At 43.9% G+C, this 22,064-nt stretch overlaps 1 protein-coding gene and 1 long non-coding RNA gene across 3 annotated transcripts in view; one reads left to right on the top strand and one right to left on the bottom strand.

Moving 5' to 3' along the window:
• The window catches only part of LOC148542923 (uncharacterized), a 231,071-nt gene that overhangs the window by 6,849 nt on the left and 202,158 nt on the right, over positions 1-22,064 (top strand). The window contains exon 2 of the long non-coding RNA XR_015875048.1: positions 20,666-20,770. This is a non-coding gene — a long non-coding RNA (uncharacterized LOC148542923). The remainder of the gene's footprint in view (positions 1-20,665; positions 20,771-22,064) is intronic.
• Positions 14,606-22,064, bottom strand: part of INPP5B (inositol polyphosphate-5-phosphatase B) — a 179,305-nt gene continuing 171,846 nt past the window's right edge. For both annotated transcript variants that reach the window (XM_088462293.1, XM_088462292.1), the window contains one exon: positions 14,606-18,854. In XM_088462293.1, the coding sequence (XP_088318419.1) occupies positions 18,733-18,854 (122 nt within the window). In that variant the 3' untranslated portion in view covers positions 14,606-18,732. The remainder of the gene's footprint in view (positions 18,855-22,064) is intronic.

Below are 22,064 nucleotides of genomic sequence, written 5' to 3'. Positions count from 1 at the left end.
CAGGAACTGAGCTAACAAAAAACATTGCTGGTCAGATGCCGAAAGAGAGAGAGCGCTATTCGCCAGACAGGTGAAATAACAATCTCCCTCTTCAGTAAATCAAATAATAAAGGTGCATACACACACAACGATTTAGTTAATGAACGATTTTAGTAAAAGAGTTTCTACCTTGAAAAAATGAACTAAAATCGTTTACTCAAGTTGTTCATTTACTATGTTCATTTAAATGTAATGAAAGATTTTTATGAACTACAAACGATTTTTGCATATCAACTTAATGAAAATCGTTGAGTTGACAAGTCTGACTGAACTACAAACTACAAACGTGAACGCGCATGAACAATACTCGTTCATCGTTTGACTCAGAAAGTGAACGACTTTTTCAAACGATATCGTTTAACGATAATCGTTCAAAAAATTGTTGTGTGTGTATGCACCTTAACACATAAGCAAGCCACCATTCCTTGTTATACACAACGGATATATAGCCATTTATTTGTGTCAACTGGCGTTTGTCTAGAGATTTTGTAACGAATACTGTAGATGATGTTGTAGCCTTGGAAAAGTTTTCACAGATATTTTTGATGTACAGCTATGGCCAAAAGTTTTGAGAATGACAAGTATAGGTTTTCACAAAGTTTGCTGCTTCAGTGTTTTTAGACCTTTTTGTCAGATGTTACTATGGTATACTGAAGAAAAATTACAAGCATTTCGTAAGTGTCAAAGGCTTTTATTGACAATTACATTACATTTATGCAAAGAGTCAATATTTGCAGTGTTGACCCTTCTTTTTCAAGACCTCTGCAATTCGCCCTGGAATGCAGTCAATCAACTTCTGGGTCACATACTGACTGATGGCCGCCCATTCTTGCCTAATCGATGCTTTGAGTTTGTCAGAATTTGTGGGTTTTTGTTTGTCCATCCGCCTCTTGAGGATTGACCACAAATTCTCAATGGGATTAAGGTCTGGGGAGTTTCCTGGCCATGGACTCAAAATTTCAATGTTTTGTTCCCTGAGCCAGTTAGTTATCACTTTTGCCTTATGGCAAGGTGCTCCATCATGCTGGAAAAGGCATTGTTTGTCATCAAACAGTTCTTGGATAGTTGGGAGAAGTTGCTCTTGGAGGATGTTTTGGTACCATTCTTTATTCATGGCTGTGTTCTGAGGCAAAATTGTGAGTGAGCCCACTCCCTTAGCTGAGACACAAGCCCACACATGAAGGGTTTCAGGATGCTTTACTTTGTGAGATATGTAAATAATATTTAGTATTTTTCTTAGACTACATATATACTCTCCATATACCAAATTTTAAAAAAAGCTGGTGAGGTAAAATCAGTGTGTTGATTTGACACGGAATGACCCCACTAAGCTGTATATTTACTAACTGCAGGTTTTTAGAAGTGGAGATGTTGCCCATAGCAACCAATCAGATTCTAGCTGTTATCTTCTAGAACAGGGGTGGGCAATAAGCAGCCCTCCAGCTGTTGTTGAACTACACATCCTAGCATGCTTTGCAACAGTTTTAGCATAGCAAATTGCAAAACTGTGGCAGGGCATGCTGGGACGTGTAGTCCTACAACAGCTGGGGGGGGGCTGCTTACTGCCCACCCCTATTCTAGAAGGTGCTAGATAAATAAGTAGAATCTGACTGGTTGCTATGGACAACATCTCCACTTCTAGAAACCCGCACTATAGTAGATATACCCCTAAGAGTTTGGCCTTTGCAATGCACCAACAGTCTTCTAAGTAATTATTTTTTTTTTTTTGTGTAAATCTGTCATTATTGGACTATTGGAGGCATTAGTCCTTATCTACCTGAATTATATCCACATTTACTCTAGCAAGCTTGAGGAACATCATGATTGCAAGAGTCAGTATTGCAAAGGGTCCTGAATACTGTACTATTTGCCATCATTTTAGCACAGAGCATAAAAATTTAATCAAAAAAGTTCTCCGCTGGTGCTCAGAGGGATTAATGCAATCTAAAGGTTTGTGGTGTTTAGCAACTACTGCAGATGTGTTTTGAGATTTCTCAAGCTTTATTAGCCCTAAATCTGCCTTGACCAAACGGGAGACATGGACTGCCCAAACACAATAGGCTTTTGATACCTACAAATTTCTTATCTCTGCCTGTTCTCCAGCATCCCACCCCCGATTGTCCCTATACACAAGTTAATGTATCAAAGACTGCATTGGGGCGAAGTCTTATCTTCAAGATAAGACAGTCAATCAGGGCCTTCTGAGTGCACTGATTGGCTGTGTCGTATCTTGAAGAAAAGATACTGCCCTTGCTTAATTGTCCTACTAGTTGGGCAGCCCATTTGATTTATTTTTTTGTATTATTTAAAAAGGAAGCAAGACTTTACAATATATTAAGGCCCAGATTTATCAACGAGTGATATTCTTGTTATCACTCGTTACTAACCTTAAATGGTGCTCCAACCAATCAACGTTCATTTTTCACATGACAGTTAGGAGCTGATTGATTGGAGCACCATTTAAGATTAACGAGTAATAACAAGAATATGATTTGTTGATAAATCTGGGCCTAAGCATGATGGCAGTAATTTTATATATAATCCTATATTATTTATTTTAGTAGAAGGCTCATTATTTCTGTATTTTATGCAACATAAACCTCTATTATGTTCATGTTTTCTGTATTTTATAAAAAGCTAAATATCTGTATTATGTTGATACTATCTGTAAAGCACCTTGAGAACTATTGGAGAAAAGCACTATACAGGTTGAGTCTCCCATATCCAAAATGCTTGGGACCAGGGGTATTTTGGATAACGGAATATTCCGTATTTTGGAATAATTGCATACCATAATGAAATATCTTGGGAATAGGACCCAAATATACACACAGAATGCATTTATGTGTTATATACACCTTATACACACAGTCTGCAGGTAATTTTATACAATATTTTCAATAATTTTGTGGCTCAAAGTTTGTGTACATTTAACCATCAAAAATCAGTCATGCCAAAAAAAAATTCCGTATTTCAGAATATTTGGATATGGGAGACACATCTTGTACTAATAAGACTTTTATAATTATTGTTTATTTTGAAACTGTACAATATTTTATTCATGGGGCAATATTTTTTTTCACCTATAATGCAACAAAAAACATTAATTATCAATGGAACACAATATTATTATCCGGGTACCCAAGCTCAGGTGAGCATGTGTCTGGTTATCCCCCAGAAAGGGGGGACCACATGTTCCTTGAAAATCTACAGTGTATTGTTTTAGACACAATGAATTATTCGGTGGTAGGATGTATATTGATTTCCACATAGCAGTTTTCCAAACTACTGGTATATGGTCATAGGAGGCTTCATTTTTGGGAATCAAATTTAACCCCAGCATGGTGACCCTGAACCGTAATCCCATTCCTATTGCCATTTGCACCTGTAAACTTACAGTCTACAGAGGTCACTATTCCATCCACATGAACCTGCTGCATTCCATAAAAGGATGGTCTGCTACTTAACAGTGTCACTTCTGCAACGACACCAAGGAACCATACTCAGCTCCTAAACTCAGGCAGCCGAGAGGCAGTCAGAGGTTTTTGCCCAGGCGTTTTGAATGTGTTTTAAACACACCAGAGCTACCTGATCGCATTTCTGTTGGTTTTTCAAGCACAGCCGTGCAGTATTGATGAGAATCGAATTAGGAAACACCAGAACCATTGATATTTTAGCTGAGATGTTCGATGTTCTTACTATCGATAGTATGTTTCCTATGTTTACTCACCATCTATGGTTTTGTTCTGAAGCCCTGCAACTGTTTGCTGATTTGCAAGAGTAATGAAGAAAACACATGCAGAAAGTCTCTCAGTAATGGTTTAGCAATCCCATTCCTGTACGGCAGTGGTTCTCAAACTCAACCCTAAAATATTCCACACAGATTATGATTTGAGGATGTCTGTCTGTTAAAGCATGTGGAATAATTACTGACCTAGCAAAATAGATTACCTCATCTGTGCATAATTAAAGAAATTCACAAAACATGACCTGTTGGTGGTACTTGAGATCTGGAGCGAGCAACACTACAGTGCTGTATAATAGTGCAGTAAAACTGCACCCAGAACTGCATTTAGTCGCGAGAGACTAAGGAGTAGATTTACTATACTGCAGTTTATCAAAGCTGCCAATGATTTTAACTGATGGATTTAAAACAGCAGCAGAAATAAATGCTAAACCGACCTGATTTAGCATTTCTGATGCCACTTTAAATTCATTGGTCAAAACCACTGATCATTGGTGGCTATGACAAATTACAAATTAGTAAATCTACCTAATCCCTCTCCTGCCATAGCTACTGATTTTTGTTTTTTTCATATCAATGTTTTGCATCTGATGATGTCCAAATCTCACCATGCAGCGGTTGCGTACTGACTTGTGGATGGAAATTATCTACAAAAAAGAGTGCAGGAGGGAACAGGACTATGCTAAATTGTGCCTTCTGGCTTTGCTACCATAGGGGGCGATTCAGTTCAACACGAATTGAATAGCGCCGGGAGCGAGCACCCGGAGCAATTCAATTCAGTGCACTGTGTGGTCGGAGAATGCCAGTTATCACGGTCATCGCACCTTTACAAGGGTGTTAAGGCGCGGTAACCGGCATTCTCTGACCAAAGTGCCGGGCGTGCGGCTGTTAGCGTCGCGCTATGCAGAAAAACAGCCGTGCTCCTGGCACTTTGGTCGGATTTCTCTTCGCATCCCCAGGGGGGGTGTGAGAAGAAATCCTTAGTGCGCCCAAACAGTGCGGTGTATTGAATAGCTTCGGGAGTCCCTCCCGTCGCTATTCAATAGCGCATTGAATTGAATTCACCACATAGACCATAGTTTGACTTCCAAGTGAAATTATGTCAGTCCAAGAACAAACTTTGTCCTGCATGTGTTTATCTAGTCGCAAAATTTGGGTAACAATTAATTGCATTACATAAAATATATGAGATGAATGATGGTTGCATGTATTCTCTTCAACAGAACTATAATTTTGTGTGATTTATGCCTCAAGCTGAGCATAGACTGACAGACAGACACTTTATCTGACAAGCTGCAAAGCATCAGATATCGAGGCCATACACTGAGATATTTCACAGTATAAGGCTGCTATATCTGCAATCCTCCCCTGTAAAGGAACAGGGGAAATGTCGGGTGGTTTGCCGTGACAGTGCATATACTGCCAGATGCAGCTGACCAATTACCGGATCTATCAGACTTGCTGGACGATTAAAGCAAGTCTGACAGACCGATAATTACTGATCCGTCATGGCAATACACTGTTCAATTTTCGGTTCGATCAGATGATTGTCGGCTGTTCAGGCCAATAATTGGACAGTGTATGTCTAGCAATAAGCAGTTACAGGAAGCGCAACCTATGCTATTACAGAAATCCTATAGTCCTCTTTGAACCGAACAAGAGCAACCCCAAAATCTCATTGTTTGTAGTGTAAAACAATACTAATACTAATGATTGTAAGGGAGCAATTGTGGATTTTGAGCACCTTTTATGGACTGTATTTTGTTTTTTAAATAAGACACGTTTGGATTTTTTCATGTCTGTGGTATATACTAGTATATTATACCACCAACCTCCCTTATTAGTGCAATGTACTAAGGTTTCTTCCTTAATTTAATAAGTGTAAGGGTAGGTTAATGAATTTGGAGTGTAGATCAGTTTAGAGGTTAGTTACATCTAGGGGTGAGCGGGTTCGGACTTCTGAAATCCGATCCCCCCCGATCCAAGTCAGGCTTGACTTTTCCCTCCTGACTCGGATCTGAAATCGAGGCAAAACGTCATCATCCCGCCTTCCGGGTCTCGCGGGTTTTGGATTCTATATAAGGTACCCGCGTCGGCGCCATTTTCTCACTCGGCTGTGGACAGTGAAGAGGGAGAGTGGGAGTTAGGGCTGGCTGGGCTGTGTAGTGTAGTGCAGTGTTGTGCTGCTGTTGTCCATAGGGGCTGTGTCCACTCCTCCAAAGTCCATAGGGGCTGGCTGTGTTGTGCTGCTGTTGTCCATAGGGGCTGTGGGCCTGATTCAGAGCTGAACGTTCTGAATCTTGACCATCGGGCTTGCGACGGAGACCCTGCGGTAAGGTCTCGCTGCCGCAAGCCCTGGAGTGATTTATGCTCTATCAGAGCCAAAATCACTCCCACTGACATCACTAGTGATGTCAGTGGGGCCGGCTTGAGACGGTAGGCGTTCCCATGGGAATGCCTCCATCTGGCAGGCATGCCCCCGGCACGCCCACCAAAGGGGGCGTGCTGTCAATCAACATCGACAGCACGCCCCCTTTGGTGCGAGACCCGGAGCGATGGAAAGCCCGTCGCTCCCCGGGTCTCGCGCATGCGCACGACGGAGCTACCTCCGTCATGCGCATGCGCAGTGGGGAACATCGACCCGCTTGCGAGTGTACTGCCGCTCGCGAGCGGGTCTGAATGACCCCCTGTGTCTACTCCTCCAAAGTCCATAGGGGCTGGCTGGACTGTGTTGTGCAGTCAGTTGTCCATAGGGGCTGTTCCCACTCCAAAGTCCTGTGCAGTGTCCCAGTCCTAAAGGGGTGCTGTAGTGTTGTCCAGGGGGTGCTCTGTCCATCAGGGGTGCTCCCCCCAAGTGCAAAAATAAATAAATATTTTTTCTGTGTTTGTGAATTGTGTGCGCAGTAGCCGCACGTGCATCAACAAAGTAGTGCGCCTGTGTCCCATAAGTAAAGGGCCGGCTGGCTTGTCCGTTAAAGGGTGCTGTAACCCCCAAAGGGCACTCCAAACCAAATAAAAAAATATTTTCTGTGTTTGTGAATTGTGTGCACTGTGGCTGCACGTGCATCAACAAAGAAGCAGCGCCAAGCGTGCGCCTGTGTCCCATAGGTAAAGGGCCGGCTGGCTTGACCGTTAAAGGGTGCTGTAACCCTCAAAGTGCACTCCAAAAAAAATAAAAATATATATTTTTTTGTGTTTGTGAATTGTGTGCGCAGTAGCCGCACGTGCATCAACAAAGCAGCGCCAAGTGTACGCCTGTGTCATAGGTAAAGGGCCGGCTGGCTTGGCTGTTAAAAGGGTGCTGTAACCCCCAATATGCACTAGTCTCCACCAAAATTAAAAAATTATTTTCTGTGTTTGTGTGCGCCTTAGCCGCACGTATATATCAATATAACATAAATGGAGGACCAAACTTTCTCCGATAAAAATAAAATAGGGAAAGATCAAGAACCACTTCCTCCTAGTGCTGTTGCTGCTGCTGGGAGTTGTTCATCATCCCAGAGAGGAAGTAGGAACACCACTACTTTTACTAAACAATTGACCCTCCAACAGTCCTTAGCGAGGAGGATGAAGTACGACAGCAGTCATCCTGAAGCAAAACGTATAACTGAGGCCTTGACTGCTATGTTGGTGCTAGACGTGTGTCCGGTATCCGCCATTAGTGCAGTGGGATTTAGACAATTGATGGAGGTAGTGTGTCCCTGGTTCCAAATCCCGTCTACATTCCACCTGCATCCTCAAAGCAGCAGCGACAAGCATGCGTCTGTCTGTTAAAGGGTGGTGTAACCCTCAAAGTGCACTCCACAAAAAATAAAAAATTCTTTTTTTTCTGTGTTTGTGAATTGTGTGCACTGTAGCTGCACGTGCATCAACAAAGGAGCAGCGCCAAGCGTGCGCCTGTGTCCCATAAGTCTGTTAAAGGGTGGTGTAACCCCCCAAAGTGCTCCAAAAAATAAAAAACAATTTTTTTTCTGTGTTTGTGACTTGTGTGCGATGTAGCCGCACGTACATCAACACAGCAGCGCCAAGCGTGCACCTGTGTCATAAGTCAAGGGCCGGTTTGGACATCTGGTCCGGACTGAAGGACATGCCAACAATTTCTGACAAGTCTACTGTCACTGCATATGATACTGTCCTCAAAGCAGCAGCGACAAGTGTGCGTCTGTCTGTTAAAGGGTGGTGTTACCCCCAAAGTGCGCTCCAACCAAAATAAAATAATATTTTTTTCTGTGTTTGTGTGTGAAATGTATGCGCAGTAGCCGCACCTGCATCCTCAAAGCAGCAGCGACAAGCGTGCATCTGTCTGTTAAAGGGTAGTGTAACCCTCAAAGTGCGCTCCACAAAAAATAAAAAAATGTTTTTTTTTTCTGTCTTTGTGAATTGTGTGGGCTGTAGCCGCACCTGCATCCTCAAAGCAGCAGCGACAAGCATGTGTCTGTCAAAGGATTACATCGGTGACAGCATCCAAGTAGGCATGTCAGACAGTTCCGTACCTGTACTAGCAGGAAAAAGAGGCAATTTGGAGGCCCCTGTACAAACTGGCTCTATTTTACCTGAGTTGCCCCCCCCTCCAGTGTGTACTCCGAAAGAGTTTTTAGTGCTGCCGGGAACCTGGTCATCGAAAGGCGTAGGAGGTTGCTTCCACAAAATGTGGAGACGATGATGTTCATAAAAATGAATTATCAACTCTTCCAGGGAGACCAGCCTCCAGAACGTACAGAGGGACCTGTGGTTGTGGATTCCAGCGGGGACGAATTAATACTCTGTGAGGATGAGGATGTACACAACACTGAAGAGGGTGAGGAATCGGTGGATGAGGACGACATCTTGCCTCCGTAGAGCCAGTTTGTGCAGGGACAGATTAATTGCCAGCTTGTTTTGTGGGGGCCCAAACGAACCAATCATTTCAGCCACAGTCGTGTGGCAGACCCTGGCGCTGAAATGATTGGTTTGTTAAAGTGTGCATGTCCTGTTTATACAACATAAGGGTGGGTGGGCCCAAGGACAATTCCATCTTGCACCTCTTTTTTTTCTTTGCATTATGTACTGTTTGGGGCCTAGTTTTTAAACCTGCCATCCTGTCTGCCACTGCAGTGTCACTCCTAGATGGGCCACGTGTTTGTGCCGCTCACTCATGTCGCTTAGCATAGTCATCCAGCTACTTCGGTGCAACCTTTTGGACATAAAAACAATATTGTGAGGTGTTCAGTGTTCAGAATAGACTGGAAATTAGTGGAAATTAAGGTTATTGAGGTTAATAATAGCATAGGATCAGAAAAACCCACAAATTCTGCAATTTTAGCTATTTTTATGCTTTTTAAAAAAAAAAAAATACAGATCCAAAACCCAGAACCCAAAACACGGAAGGGTGGTTTTGGCAAAACCAATCCAGATCCAAAACACGAAGAAAGATCCAGATCCAAAACACGAAAAGTGGCCGGTGCACACCCCTAGTTACATCTCATATACACTATTGCTTCAATTTGGATATCAGGTACATTTCACAAATTGCTGTTTTAGTGGTGCATATAATTATTGGCTAATTAAATAACTACGACTGTAACAGGGTAAAATCCACCTTGATTTGAAAGTTGAATTCTTTGTAAGAACTATAAGGGGGTATATGTCACAAGGCATTTTTAAATAGCAAACAGGATTATTTGCTAATTAAACAATAAAGCAAGGAGGTTATGCTTTTGTATAATCTTTTGGGGGTTTTATTTTCTATATCAAGCAAGTCCCAGCATACCCTGCCAGCTACCATCTATCTGGAAAAGAATGCTAGGACTTGGTAGTTTCACAAAACCTGGAGAGCAGCCACAGGTTGTCCAGGCCAGGATGTACTTAAAATATTGATGGCCGGGATGCCGTCTGTTGATATTCCGGCGTCGGAATCCCAACCTGGGATTTAACAGACGGCTAAGGCCCTCATTCAGAGCCGTACGCTCTGAGCAGAGCGCACGCTCTGAATGAGGGCCGCCCTCCATAATTATGGAGCGTCCTCCTGGACGCTCATATAGCTGTGGGTCACCACCCACAGCCTATACGAGCGTGCAGTTTGATGGCCGTGATGGTCTCAACAGCCACGCCATCAAAGACAGCCGAGTCAGGTCCGGATGAAGACGGACCCTGAGACAGAAGGTCCGGTCGCAGCGGCAACTGCAGAGGACTGTCCACGGCCAGACCCTGAAGGTCTGAGAACCAGTGCAGTCTGGGCCATGCGGGAGCTATCAACAGGAGCATCCCTCCTTCCTGTTTGAATTTCTGGATTACTCTTGGAAGAAGGGAAACCGGAGGAAAAAGATAAGCGAACCGGAACATCCACTGGACGGACAGAGCATCCACCAGAGACGTCCTTTCATCTCTTGTGCGAGACCCGTACACTGGCAACTTGTTGTTGCGCCGGGACGCCATAAGGTCGATCTCTGGAAGACCCCACCTGTCCACCAGCAGTTGAAAGACGTCCGGGTGCAGAGACCATTCCCCCAGATGAATGTCCTGGCGACTGAGAAAGTCCGCCTCCCAATTCAGCACTCCCGGGATGAATACCGCTGATATGGCCGGGAGATTGCGCTCCGCCCATACCAGGATTCGGGACACCTCGAGAGCCGCCCGACTTCGGGTTCCTCCCTGCCGATTTATGTAGGCCACGGTGGTAGCGTTGTCCGACTGGACCTGCACTGAGTGACCTCGGAGAACCAGATGTGCCTGCTGGAGAGCACTGAATACCGCACGGAGCTCCAAAATGTTTATGGGAAGCTCTGCCTCTGCCTGAGTCCACCTGCCCTGGAACAAGTGTGGACCCGAAACTGCTCCCCAGCCCCGAAGACTGGCGTCCGTTGTCAACAGGACTCAATTCACCACCCAGAACGGACGACCCTTGTTGAGATGGGTCATCTGCAACCACCAGGCTAGGGACAGGCGAACCTCCGGAGTGAGCACTATCGTCTGGGATTTTAGAGACTGAGGCAGTCCATTCCATTTGGACAGGATCCGGTGCTGTAGAGGTCTGAAGTGAAACTGGGCATATTCCACCATGTCGAATACCGACACCATGGAGCCCAGTAACCTCATCGCCAAGTGCAGAGACACCCGGCGGCTCTGCAGACAACTACGCACTCTCGACTGCAAGGCAGAGATCTTTTCCCCCGTCACAAAGATCCTCTGCTGTCTGGAGTCCAATAAGGCTCCGAGGTGCCGAATCCGCTGAGACGGGATCAGTGTGGACTTCTGCCAGTTTATCAACCAGCCGTGCCGTTGCAGTACCGCAATGGTCAGGTCCAAGTGGCGCAGAAGGAGCTCTGGAGATCCTGCCACCAAGAGAAGGTCGTCCAAGTATGGTAACATGCGGACTCCCTGCAGCCGCAGGAAAGCCACCATGACCGCCATCACCTTGGTGAAAACACACGGTGCTGTCGCCAGGCCAAAAGGCAATGCCCGGAACTGAAAGTGATCGTTGCGGATTGATAAACCTGAGGAACTGTTGATGGCGCAAAAGAATAGGGACATGCAGGTAAGCGTCCTGTATGTCCAACGACACCTTATAGTCCCCAGGTTCCAGCGCCAGAATGATGGACCGCAGGGTCTCCATCCGAAACTTCGGCACCCGCAAAGACTTGTTGAGAGATTTGAGGTTGAGTATCGGATGATACGACCCATTGGGTTTCTGCACCAAAAAGAGATTGGAATAGAAACCCTGGCCCTTCTGGGAGAATGGAACAGGCACTATAACTCCAGCCTGGAGCATAGTGTGCAAAACTTTCCGCAGTTCCAAGGCTTTGTTCCGGTCTGATGGTAGACCCGTGGTGAAGAATCGAGATGGGGGTCTGTGCCGGAAGGAGAGGGCGTACCCGTGAGAAACCACCTCGAGAACCCAAGTGTCCGTCGTGGTGACCGACCAACACTGGGCGAACTGCATCAGGCGGCCTCCCACTTTGGGATCCCCCAAAGGGAGGCCCGGACCGTCAGGCCGCAGGCTTGTCATCTGGAGCCGGACTCCTGGTACTCCAGGCCTGCTTCCGGGGCTTGGACGATTTTTTGGGGCCAGCCTGTCGGGGAAAAGATTGTGCTTTAGGCCTACCCTGGGCCCTGTAAGGCCGACGTACCTGAGCGGACGGAACTACAGCAGAAGGGATGGGAGACATGCTGATTTGGCTGCCGCCAGCGTGGCCACAATTTTGTCCAGATCTGGACCAAATAGGACTTCTCCATTAAAGGGCAAGACTTCTTGGAATCAGCGTCAGCCTTCCAAGATCGCAACCATAACGTGCGACGAGCCACCACAGCAGCCGAAGAAATCCGTGAGGTCAGGGTACTGATATCCAAAGCCGCTTCATTAATGTAAGTGGCCGAATCCCTGAGATTGCCTATCAACTCGGTCTGTTCAGCCGAACAGTCGGAATCGAAGGACGCCTCTAATGTATCTGGCCAGCGCTCCATAGCTCTGGCAACCCAACAAATGGCCATAGCCAGCCTAGCTGCCCCCCCCCCCCCCGCAAGGGAATAAACGGACTTTAGGCAGATTTCCACCTTACGGTCCGTGGCATCCTTTAAGGAGGGCATGGGCAACGTGGCACTTCAGACCAGGTGTGTTACATGGGAATCCACCTGTGGCGGAGATTCCCACTTGGCAAAATAATTGTCCGCAAACGGATACGCCACTGCTAAACGCCTTTGAGGCAGATACCGTTTGCCTGGCTGTTTCCACGCTTCCTCTAGGTGGTCCACTAATTGCCCCGAAAGAGGAAACACTGTGGCATCTCCCTTAACATCCTTGAAAAATGCGGATTTGGATTTTGATACCGGAGGCTCCTCATCCTCAATCACTAAAGCAGTACGGACTACACGAATAAAGCCAGGTATATAAACCTTAGACTTAGCGTCCGACTCTTTAGGACGGGGAGGTTCCAGGTCAGAAAGATCCAGAATCTCCCCATCATCGGACGTCCCGTCGTCATCCTCATAAGGAGCAGACAGAGACGCCACCGGCCGCTTGTGAGGCCGCATCACAGACTTCCCTTGCAACACTTCTGACAAATGCTGTACAGAGCTTGTTAACGAATTAACCCACGCAGGCTCATGAGAGACCTGAGGAGGGGAAATAGGGAGACTGTGGGGTACCATCAATTGTCTCGGGAAACCCTGCATGGGTGACGACACCACTGACTGCGGGGACAATCCCATCTGAGTGAAGGCAGACTGCGGAGCTAACTGTCCCACGAGGGTTGTAAGCGCTTTGGCGAAACAAGCCCAGGGCGGTTCCTGTACCGGAGCCGTGACCGTAATCGGCCGCGTCAATGAATAACACTTCCGACATAGCCCCTCCGCGCTACCGTCCCCCTCCGCTATAGGTACCTTGCATGTAGTACATAAAAGCTGGAGAGGAAAGTCACTTTCAGACATAATGGTAAGTATGTGACCCCTCTCACTGATACTCGTTAGTATAGTGTGAGACCACCCTGCAAGCACCGCACCGCAAGGGCTTTAGCAGAAGGATCAGGGACAGTGAAATGCTGACAGAAGAAAAAGAAAGTACAGGCAGCAGACGCTAGCATAGGTCACATACAATGCAAAGAAATCAATTCCTGCACTATCAGCGCTGATCCTCAACTACGCAGACTCAGAGCCTGGTAGGACACAGCGCTGCATACACAGACCTTAATCCAACGGAGGAGAGGTATGCAGGGGGACCCAGACCGCGATGCCACCGTTCATCAGCGTCCAGCAGCGCTCACCATGCTTCTTCCAAAGATGGCCACCGAGGAGCAGAGAGGAGGCCGGCCTGGGGGAGGAGCGCTGACACAGGACCAGTCATCTAGAGCAGAGAGGGCTGTGTGCAGCGGGGGAGGCGCCGGCTGTGAGACAGGGAAGGCGCGCTCCCCTGGCATGCATTTAAACCGCGGGACGCCGCAGCGCTACCGCTCTGCCGCGGTCCGCTGTCCCAGGGGGGTAGTTGAAGCGCAGGTTAGTACCTGGCTCCACGCTGCAGCCAGTCCCCAGGGAGCCCCCTGCCTGGGGACTTAGGACCATGTTCAGCAGGGTCCCACCGCGGGACCCTGCTGCTTACCTTGTAGTCCCCCTTGGATCCGGCCATGGTCCCAAACATCTGGGGTCACTGCTAGCTGTGACCCCAGATGCTTACCAGCATCCCCGGATCGGTACCGGCGGGGGTGTAGGGAAGACAGCATGGACGTCAGGACTGACTGTCCATGCTGTACTTCCAGATGTGCAGCCACAGCTGCAAAGACGAAAACTTCAGGGGCTCTTCATGGCCCCCCTCTAACAGGTGCATCCGACTCCGGCCGGGCACCAAACTAAACTGAGATGCCTTGGCTCGGGGGCGGGGTATAGGAGGGGGACCATAGTGCATCCTGGGAGGCTGAAAGCTTTAACTCTATGGTGCCCGATGCCTGACGTCATCACCTATACCCCAAGGTATCCTGTGGATACCCTATGGACCCTGAAGTAGAAAATGATTTGTCAATTAAGGAAATGTGACATGCATTAAAAGCATGTGAAGCCTCTTTGGGGGCTACACACCATACCTATTTTTTTGATTTAATGACACAATAGGTTTGTCTATGTGATTTGACTTGTGAAAAGTGAATAATCCTACAAGTTAAAGTTCGTATCTATCAAATGTTTCAGTAAAATCACATGCCTACACATAAAAAGCAAAAGGGGTTCCAAAGAATGTCCTTGAACTACACACCTACAAACCTCCTTCATGGCAGCAAAGTAAATAAAATGTAGTTTAACATTAAAATAGAGACAAAAATAGATACAGGTTGGTGCCAGAGAATCAAATTGATAACACAAAACCAAAAAGATATTATTTATTTTGTATTAGTATCCTAAAGTTCCTGTACTCCAATATCTATTTTACAATTGTTCCTACATTTGGATTGAAACAAAACCATTAAATAATATATTAGTTATAAAACAAATCTTAAGTGTACTAGGAATACATACAATGTAGAAAATAATTTTACATAGTATATAAAATGTCAGTAGAGCAGTTTACAACGTAATAAAAAAAAATACAATGTAAAAATATAGAAATAGCATATTTAGCTAAACTTTTGTACAAATTATGTTTATAACAACAATGATTAAAAATATACATTATGTATGCATAAGACAGTTTTTAAGCCATTCAGTTATCCAGCATGCATAATACATTGTTTTGGGCATTTATAAAAAAAAATATGCTAAGCCAACTGGTGTAGTATTCACTTTGCATTTTCTATAAGTTTCAAAGTTAAAAATGTGTTTATTTAATAGCACGTTGCAAATAATAACCAATTAGATTATAAGTGCTCATACTCACAACAAATACTGTAGGAGCAAAACCTGCAATTGAGAGGAAACTACCTGATCCTTTAAGTAAGAGATTAGAGAACCCCACTGCCATAATTATTGTCCAATTTTTAGAGATAATATCAATTTACGAAAATATTTATCAAAAATATATAAACTCAATCATTCAGATTAATTAAAAATTTCAAAATCAATATAAAACAAAAATGTGTAACTTATCAACTGGATATACCCCAAAAATCACATATACTCAATCTGCAGGTCAACAATTTTCATTTATATATTTACAAGTTATAATATATATAACAATGAGCAAAAATAGGAAAAAATACAGTATTTTAACTTCATTATAGATCCATTCACCAATTTATAGACAGTATGAACATTGAGCTTGTCTTTGCCTCAGGCACTATATGATGCAATAGTAATTGTCATCACCAATTAAACTTATGGAGTGCTTTGTATTGCTGCACAAATCCTTCTCTGTAGTAACAATCACCTTGCTCTGGGGATTGTGGATAAAACCTACGCTCATGAGAAATTTGAATATAACAGCCTGTGTTTAACACCAAGGGCGGAATTCAATTGTTTTCATTCCCTATCGCGCCCAACGGAGCTATTCTATTCTTGCTCCTGTCGGGCGCGATCAGCTGCCAAGCGCTACATTTCAGCTCGCAGCCCCTGGGGGATGAGAGCTGAAATGTGCGAAAAGTGACATGTTTGGGCGCCCAAACATCAGTTTTCGCGATCGCGCCCAGCACTTTGGTCGGGTTTAGCTGCTTTACACGGCTAAACCTGACCTCTATGGGCGCGATCAGCGCGAAGAACGGCAGCAATTGAATGGCGGCCCGCGATCTCCTGTCACTTTAGACGGGAGATCCGGACCGCGTAATCAATTGAATTCCGCCCCAAGAGCTCAGGATAATTAGCAGTATGATGTTAATATGAGATCTCCCTGCTCCGTCTTTATAAACAAGTGGAATAAACCTGGAGCGTTGAGATATTAATTTCATCCTGTATATTATCCTGAAAATTACCTTGTAGCATTGCTATGTGCAGGAATACAAAGCCCCCTTAAATGTAATGTAGGATAAAAAGTTCTATTACTTTATTACCCCATATAATGACTGGGACTGAGTAATGCTCCTAAGGAGAAAGTTACATAAAGAAGTTGTTATATTCATACCAACTTGGAATTGGTGAAAACGGTTTATTAAATTACACATGTTCCTAATGGTTATATATACAGTACACAAATACATACTGAGTACATGTACATTTTGGTGTATATTAAGGTTGATTGTATGTATTTTGGAGATCTAAACAATATAAATTTTTTTGTGCAGTATTTTTTTTTTTTCACAAAAAATTTGTTTTGTGTTTCTACAGCACGAAAACTTTTCTGTTTTCGGGTACAAACACGTAGGATCTGGGATAAATTCCCAGATCCATGTGTTTTCACAAACGCAGAAAATGGCACTTATCAGGGATTTTGCTTCTCCTGCCAGCTATTGGGGACAATTAAATACCCTCTGGGGATCAATGAGTTGCGGTAATTTACTGTGGCTAATTGAATTCCCCCCACCATAGTCTAGCTCATCAAGTTATTATAGGTATGGGCTTGCCTGGGGGGCACAGGCCAATCACGGAAAAGAAGGAATGCAAGCCCCCACCCCCGACACTTGCATAGTGTTTATAGTAAAACCTTTCCTTCTGTGTTTGGCTGCGTCCAGGCCCGCAATATGTCTGGGTGCCCCTGCTTATAGGCATACAATAGAAACAATGTCATACATTTAACTTCTAGTGGACACTGGATTAAAAAAAAAAATAATAATTCAGACATACTGAAGAGTAAAAATTACAAATAGGTTTCAGTGTGGTTGTAATGCACACTAAAAACTAGAATTGTGCTTAAAATCTTAAAATACTTTTGAAAATCTTAAAAAAAATTTATCTTTCTGCAAACGTTTAGGCATTTTGCAATACTTCATAAGAAAATGTTTTCACTCACATTTTGCACTAAAACACAGCTGGTCACTGCTTGTCATATAGGGCTGGCCTGGCAGAGTAATTAGCTGTCTTACTTCACAGATTGGTTAATAGTGACACCAATTACCATAGTATCTGGTGGTCCAACCTGAATGGTGAATGGCCATTGCTATACAGGAGAATGGGAAGAGCCATCTACTGGCTATGTCACTTTCCTGGCACAAAGTAACTTTCTCCCCAGCACAACAAAAGACAGCACAGAACCACTGGAGGGAAAATTAATCTTCGAGATTGCGTTGTGTTGAATTATAAAGCCACCAAAGATTTGTGGGTGTTTATTACTAAGTGATTACACACACCAAAAATATACTGGTAGGTTAATTGACTCCCAGCAAAAATTAACCCTAGTGTGTATGTGTGTGCGCATGTGATAAGGAACACAGATTGTAAGCTCCACTGGGGCAGGGACTGATGTAAATGGCCAACTATTCTCTGCGGAATACTGTATGTGTGCGCTGTATAAATAACTGGTAATAATAATATTTGGGAGTCTTCAATATAAAGCCACTAGACATTTGGAAATCGTTACTGTATGGCTTCCTGGACAGTATATTGACCTTATATTGCAGTAATTAGTATGTCTGTGTTCTCTATACTGTAGCGGTAAATAGTGTCCACTATACAATATATAGTGCACTCTAAAATTAATCTTTGGTATTGCATGTTAGCTAAAATGTTATGTTGTGGACTGGTTACTAAGATGTTCTTTGTATTATGTAACAATCCTGAACACTTGAAAGACAGTAATGCACCTGGCATGTTAAAGATGTCTAGTATGAGCACTTATAGCTTTTCAAAGAATTAACTTCAAATAATGTGCCCCTCCGATGTCTAGCCTTTATAAAGGAGTATTTGAGTAGCTTCAGAATTTACAATATTATTAGATACAGCTGTGATCACAGATTCATCATGTACAGTACATATGCTTATTGCAGGACGCTGAATTGAGATTTGTGGCTGAAAGAAAAGATAGCACTAGCATTACCAAATATCTCAAGTTCATGTATTAACTATATTTAGAGGTGTTTGGATTTGCATAGTTTATTTGTGATCTGTCACAAGGGGTCTTTATATTTTATAAACAGCTGCTATGTAATGTTCAGCTAACCTTTAATAAGAAACATAGTAACAATCACAGATGCAATTATACAGCTTATATGGGGATCCATTTAAGCTATATTTTGCAAGGAAAAAAGAAATGTCTGATACTGGCACATGGAGGCCCAAGTAGTAGTCATTAATTATGTCACGCACCTTACATTGAGGGAAATAAGGGAAGACATATAGGTAACTTAAGGCACATTGGCATCTGTCAAGTAATACTACACAGTATAGAGAGAGAGAGAGTCCACACAGGCTGTGGCGGCACTCATGGATAAACAGGGGTCACAAAAACCTCAAATGTGTCCATGTTTCACTCTATGAACGGTTCCTGTCAAAAGTTTATTTATAAACTGAAACGTTGAACATTTGAGGTTCTTGTGGCCCATGGTTATTTATCCAGCATAGTCAGATCATGGGACATGACTTCTGGAAAAAGAAAGGCTGTTGTATATTCTTATTTACAGGCTATTTTGCCATTAAGAACTTTCCGCCTGTAACAGGAACTGCTGAACAAATTCTTGACACTTTCTCTTGTCCAAGTTGCCAGGCTTGGAGTGATCAGATGGAGGTCTGAGTAAAAGATTTCCAAATATGCTTGCTGGAAATAGAAAGATATAAAATAAAACTCATCACAATTTTAAATATATATTTTTTAAATTATATTTATAAAAAGTATTTAACCCTCTAGAAAGTCAACACGTATGTATATTTCAAATGAAACACAGATTGTTCCTAGATAGTATTTTTCTTGTAAACAAGTAGGCTCTTAAATTATATTTTCAAACTCCTAATTCATTATGTGTCTGCAGATTTTTATTTATTTTTTTTAACAAAAAATTAAATAAAATATGAAAAATGCTGCTTGTATAAGTATTCAATCCCTGTGTGTGGACGGTCCAAGATTACATAGATGACAGATATTGCTATAACAACTGCATAGCAAGAACAAGACTTGTGAGGAAAGTCACATAGGGGCCAACAATTACTTTGAACGTGCTACAGAGTTCAGTGGCTGAGACTGGAGAGAAGGTGCATCAGACAACGATATCAAGACCACTGCATACAATTGGCCTGTATGGTAGGGCGGCTAAAGAGAAGCTATTACTGAAGAAAAATCACATCAAAGCACATCTGGAGTTTGCCAGAAAACATTAGCAAATTAGCTAAAATGTGAGATAAGATTGTGTAGTAGATGAAACAAAACTTTGGTCCCAGGGGCGTATCTATAATGGGTGCCGGGTGTGCGGTGCACATGGGCCATTGGGTCCAGGGGGGCCCACATCACACACCCTGCACCCATAATTAGTTATACTTCCCTTTCCGCAGTCTCCATAGAGCTGCTCTGCAGCGCCGATTCGGGGCTGCAGAGCAGCAAAAATAACAGGGAAAACTGCGGCGGACATTTTCCCATTAACATGCACATGAGCAGAAATTATATCCCTGGAAATAAGGCACGTGCGCCATTTTCCCGGAGACCCGCGCATGCGCAATAGATTCTGGCATTAAGCCCAAGCGGATGCTGCACACGGGCCTCCCCCTCTCTTAAAACAAAACACCCCCGTTTGGCCAGAATGCAAAACACTACATGTGGCACAAACCTCACACTGCCCATTCCTTGGCAAACACTATCCTAACTGTGAAGTATGGGGGTGCCAGAATCAAGTTGTAGGGATGCTTTTCCACAGCGGGGACTGGGAATCGTATTAAAATGAATGGACAGATGGATGGTGCAAAATACTGTCAGATAGTGCAAGACAACCTGTTTCAGTCTGCTAGAAAACTAAAGTTTGGGAAAAAGTTCACCTTTCAGCAGGACAATGTTTCCAAGTAACAGGTCAATGCAATACAGGCGTGGTTGAACAACAAAAAGGTAAATGTTCTAAGGTCAAATCTCAAGCCATTTGAGAATTCGTGGCACTATTTAAAAATTGCAGTCCACATGCATTATCCAACAAATCTAAAAACCTGAAGCAAACCTGCACAGAAGAATGGGCTAAAATCACTCCCAGTTTGCAAACCTAGTAGAAACTTACTCTAACCGACTTAAGTTGTCATAGCAGCAATGAGTGGTTCTACCAAGTACTAGCATGCGGGAGTTGATTACTTTTTTATTTTTTTAATCCGCAGACAAATAATTATTAGTTTGAAAATTTACTCTAAAGGCCTACTGGCTCACAATAAAAATACTGTCTGGAACAATTTAACAATTAATAATATACAGTGGCTCTGTAACAAAGATAAAAAATGCAGCTTTTCACCACAGATTCTTCTGTTATTGTATAATTTAAAAAAAAAAAAGGTATGAAGAAAAACACATCGTGTAATCCTGTTTCACATCAATTCAGGGTAACATTAAAAACAATGAAATATACGTACAGATTTTAAAAGTTGCTTATCTGTTTTTAACAGCCAATATGCCAAGAGAAGACTGAGGTCTCATCATGTTTTGTCCTGGCTCTAGATGGCATCACCTTGACTTAATCAGTGGCATGGTAGAGTAATAAACGTAATCAGGTATATATATATAGCATATTATTTATTATTACAATTGTGTTTTAATTAAAGTATTGCAGTAGGACACTCCCTTGTCTGAACATTTAAGTTTGATTAGATAGTATATAATGACAAGGAGGATATAGGGCCTGATTCAGAGATGGAAGGATTTGCAGAGCCACACACAAGCGGCTGCAAATCCGTCCATCGCAAATGCAGAAGGAGGTGTCAGACACCTCTTTACTGCATTTGCGATCCCAGCACTGCGAAAAATGTTGCAGGCTGGGATCAACATCGCGACCGAATACCCTGGGCCTCGTCTCTCCCAGAAAACGGTGGCGACGCACCTCCGTTTCCGGGAACAATGACCAAGCACGCTCCCACTCTGCCCCCCCCAGACAGGGGGAGGGGGGTCTACGAGCAGGATTAACGTACATTTCTGAAATTGGCCCATAATGCTGCAAAATAAACTCTTGTCTAGACATCAAGAGTAAATGCACTCCCCATTAGTGAGCATCATTGAAAAAACAAACAAACAAACCTGAAAATACAATACTTTTGCACACAACTAAACCACACATACAATTGGATGCAAACGGTATACGTTTATGAAGCCGGCGGACGGAATGCCGACCGCCGGCTTCTAGACTACTAAATCCCGGCGAGGGTTAAAAGACAGGCGTCTAAATCTAGACGCCTGTCATTTTACCGACGCCGGGAGACTGGCGGTCGGCATCCTGTTCGAAGGGATGCTGGGCACGGACAGCCGCGCGGGGGGGGGGGGGGGAGGGGTAGGTTTAGGGTTCCCGGGGGGGACTTAGGGTTAGGCACCCCCGGGAGGTTAGGGTTAGGCTAGGGGAAAGGGGGGTTAGTGTTAGGCACCCCCGGGGGGAGGTTAGGCTTAGGCACCCCCCCGGGGGACTTAGGTTTAGGCGGCGAGGAAGGGGGGTTAGGTTTAGGCACTTAGAGGGGGGATTAGAGTTAGGCACGGGGGGGAGGTTAGGGGTAGGCACCCCTAAGGGAGGGTTAGGGGGTAGAATTAGGTTAGTTAGTACTTACCTGGGAACGATCGTGATTTCCCCCTCCTTCGGGCTGCCGCTGCTGGGATTTGAATCATACCGATTCTGTTGCAAACCTATAATTTCCAATCCCTGACTGCTTTTGTTCATTAGAGAATTCAAAAATGTAAAATTTAATTCAAATGGCCTTACTAATTAGTAATTGTCATCCTTATTGGATACTGGCAATGCACTTATTGGTGCTGTACTTATTAAGAATAAGAAGTCACCAGTTTGTCTTAGATTTCAGTCATCCA

Source organism: Taudactylus pleione, unplaced genomic scaffold (genome assembly GCF_031769625.1).
Source record: "Taudactylus pleione unplaced genomic scaffold, aTauple2 ptg000007l, whole genome shotgun sequence".
NCBI lineage: Eukaryota > Metazoa > Chordata > Amphibia > Anura > Myobatrachidae > Taudactylus > Taudactylus pleione.
This window is presented reverse-complemented; position numbering and strand designations above follow the sequence as displayed.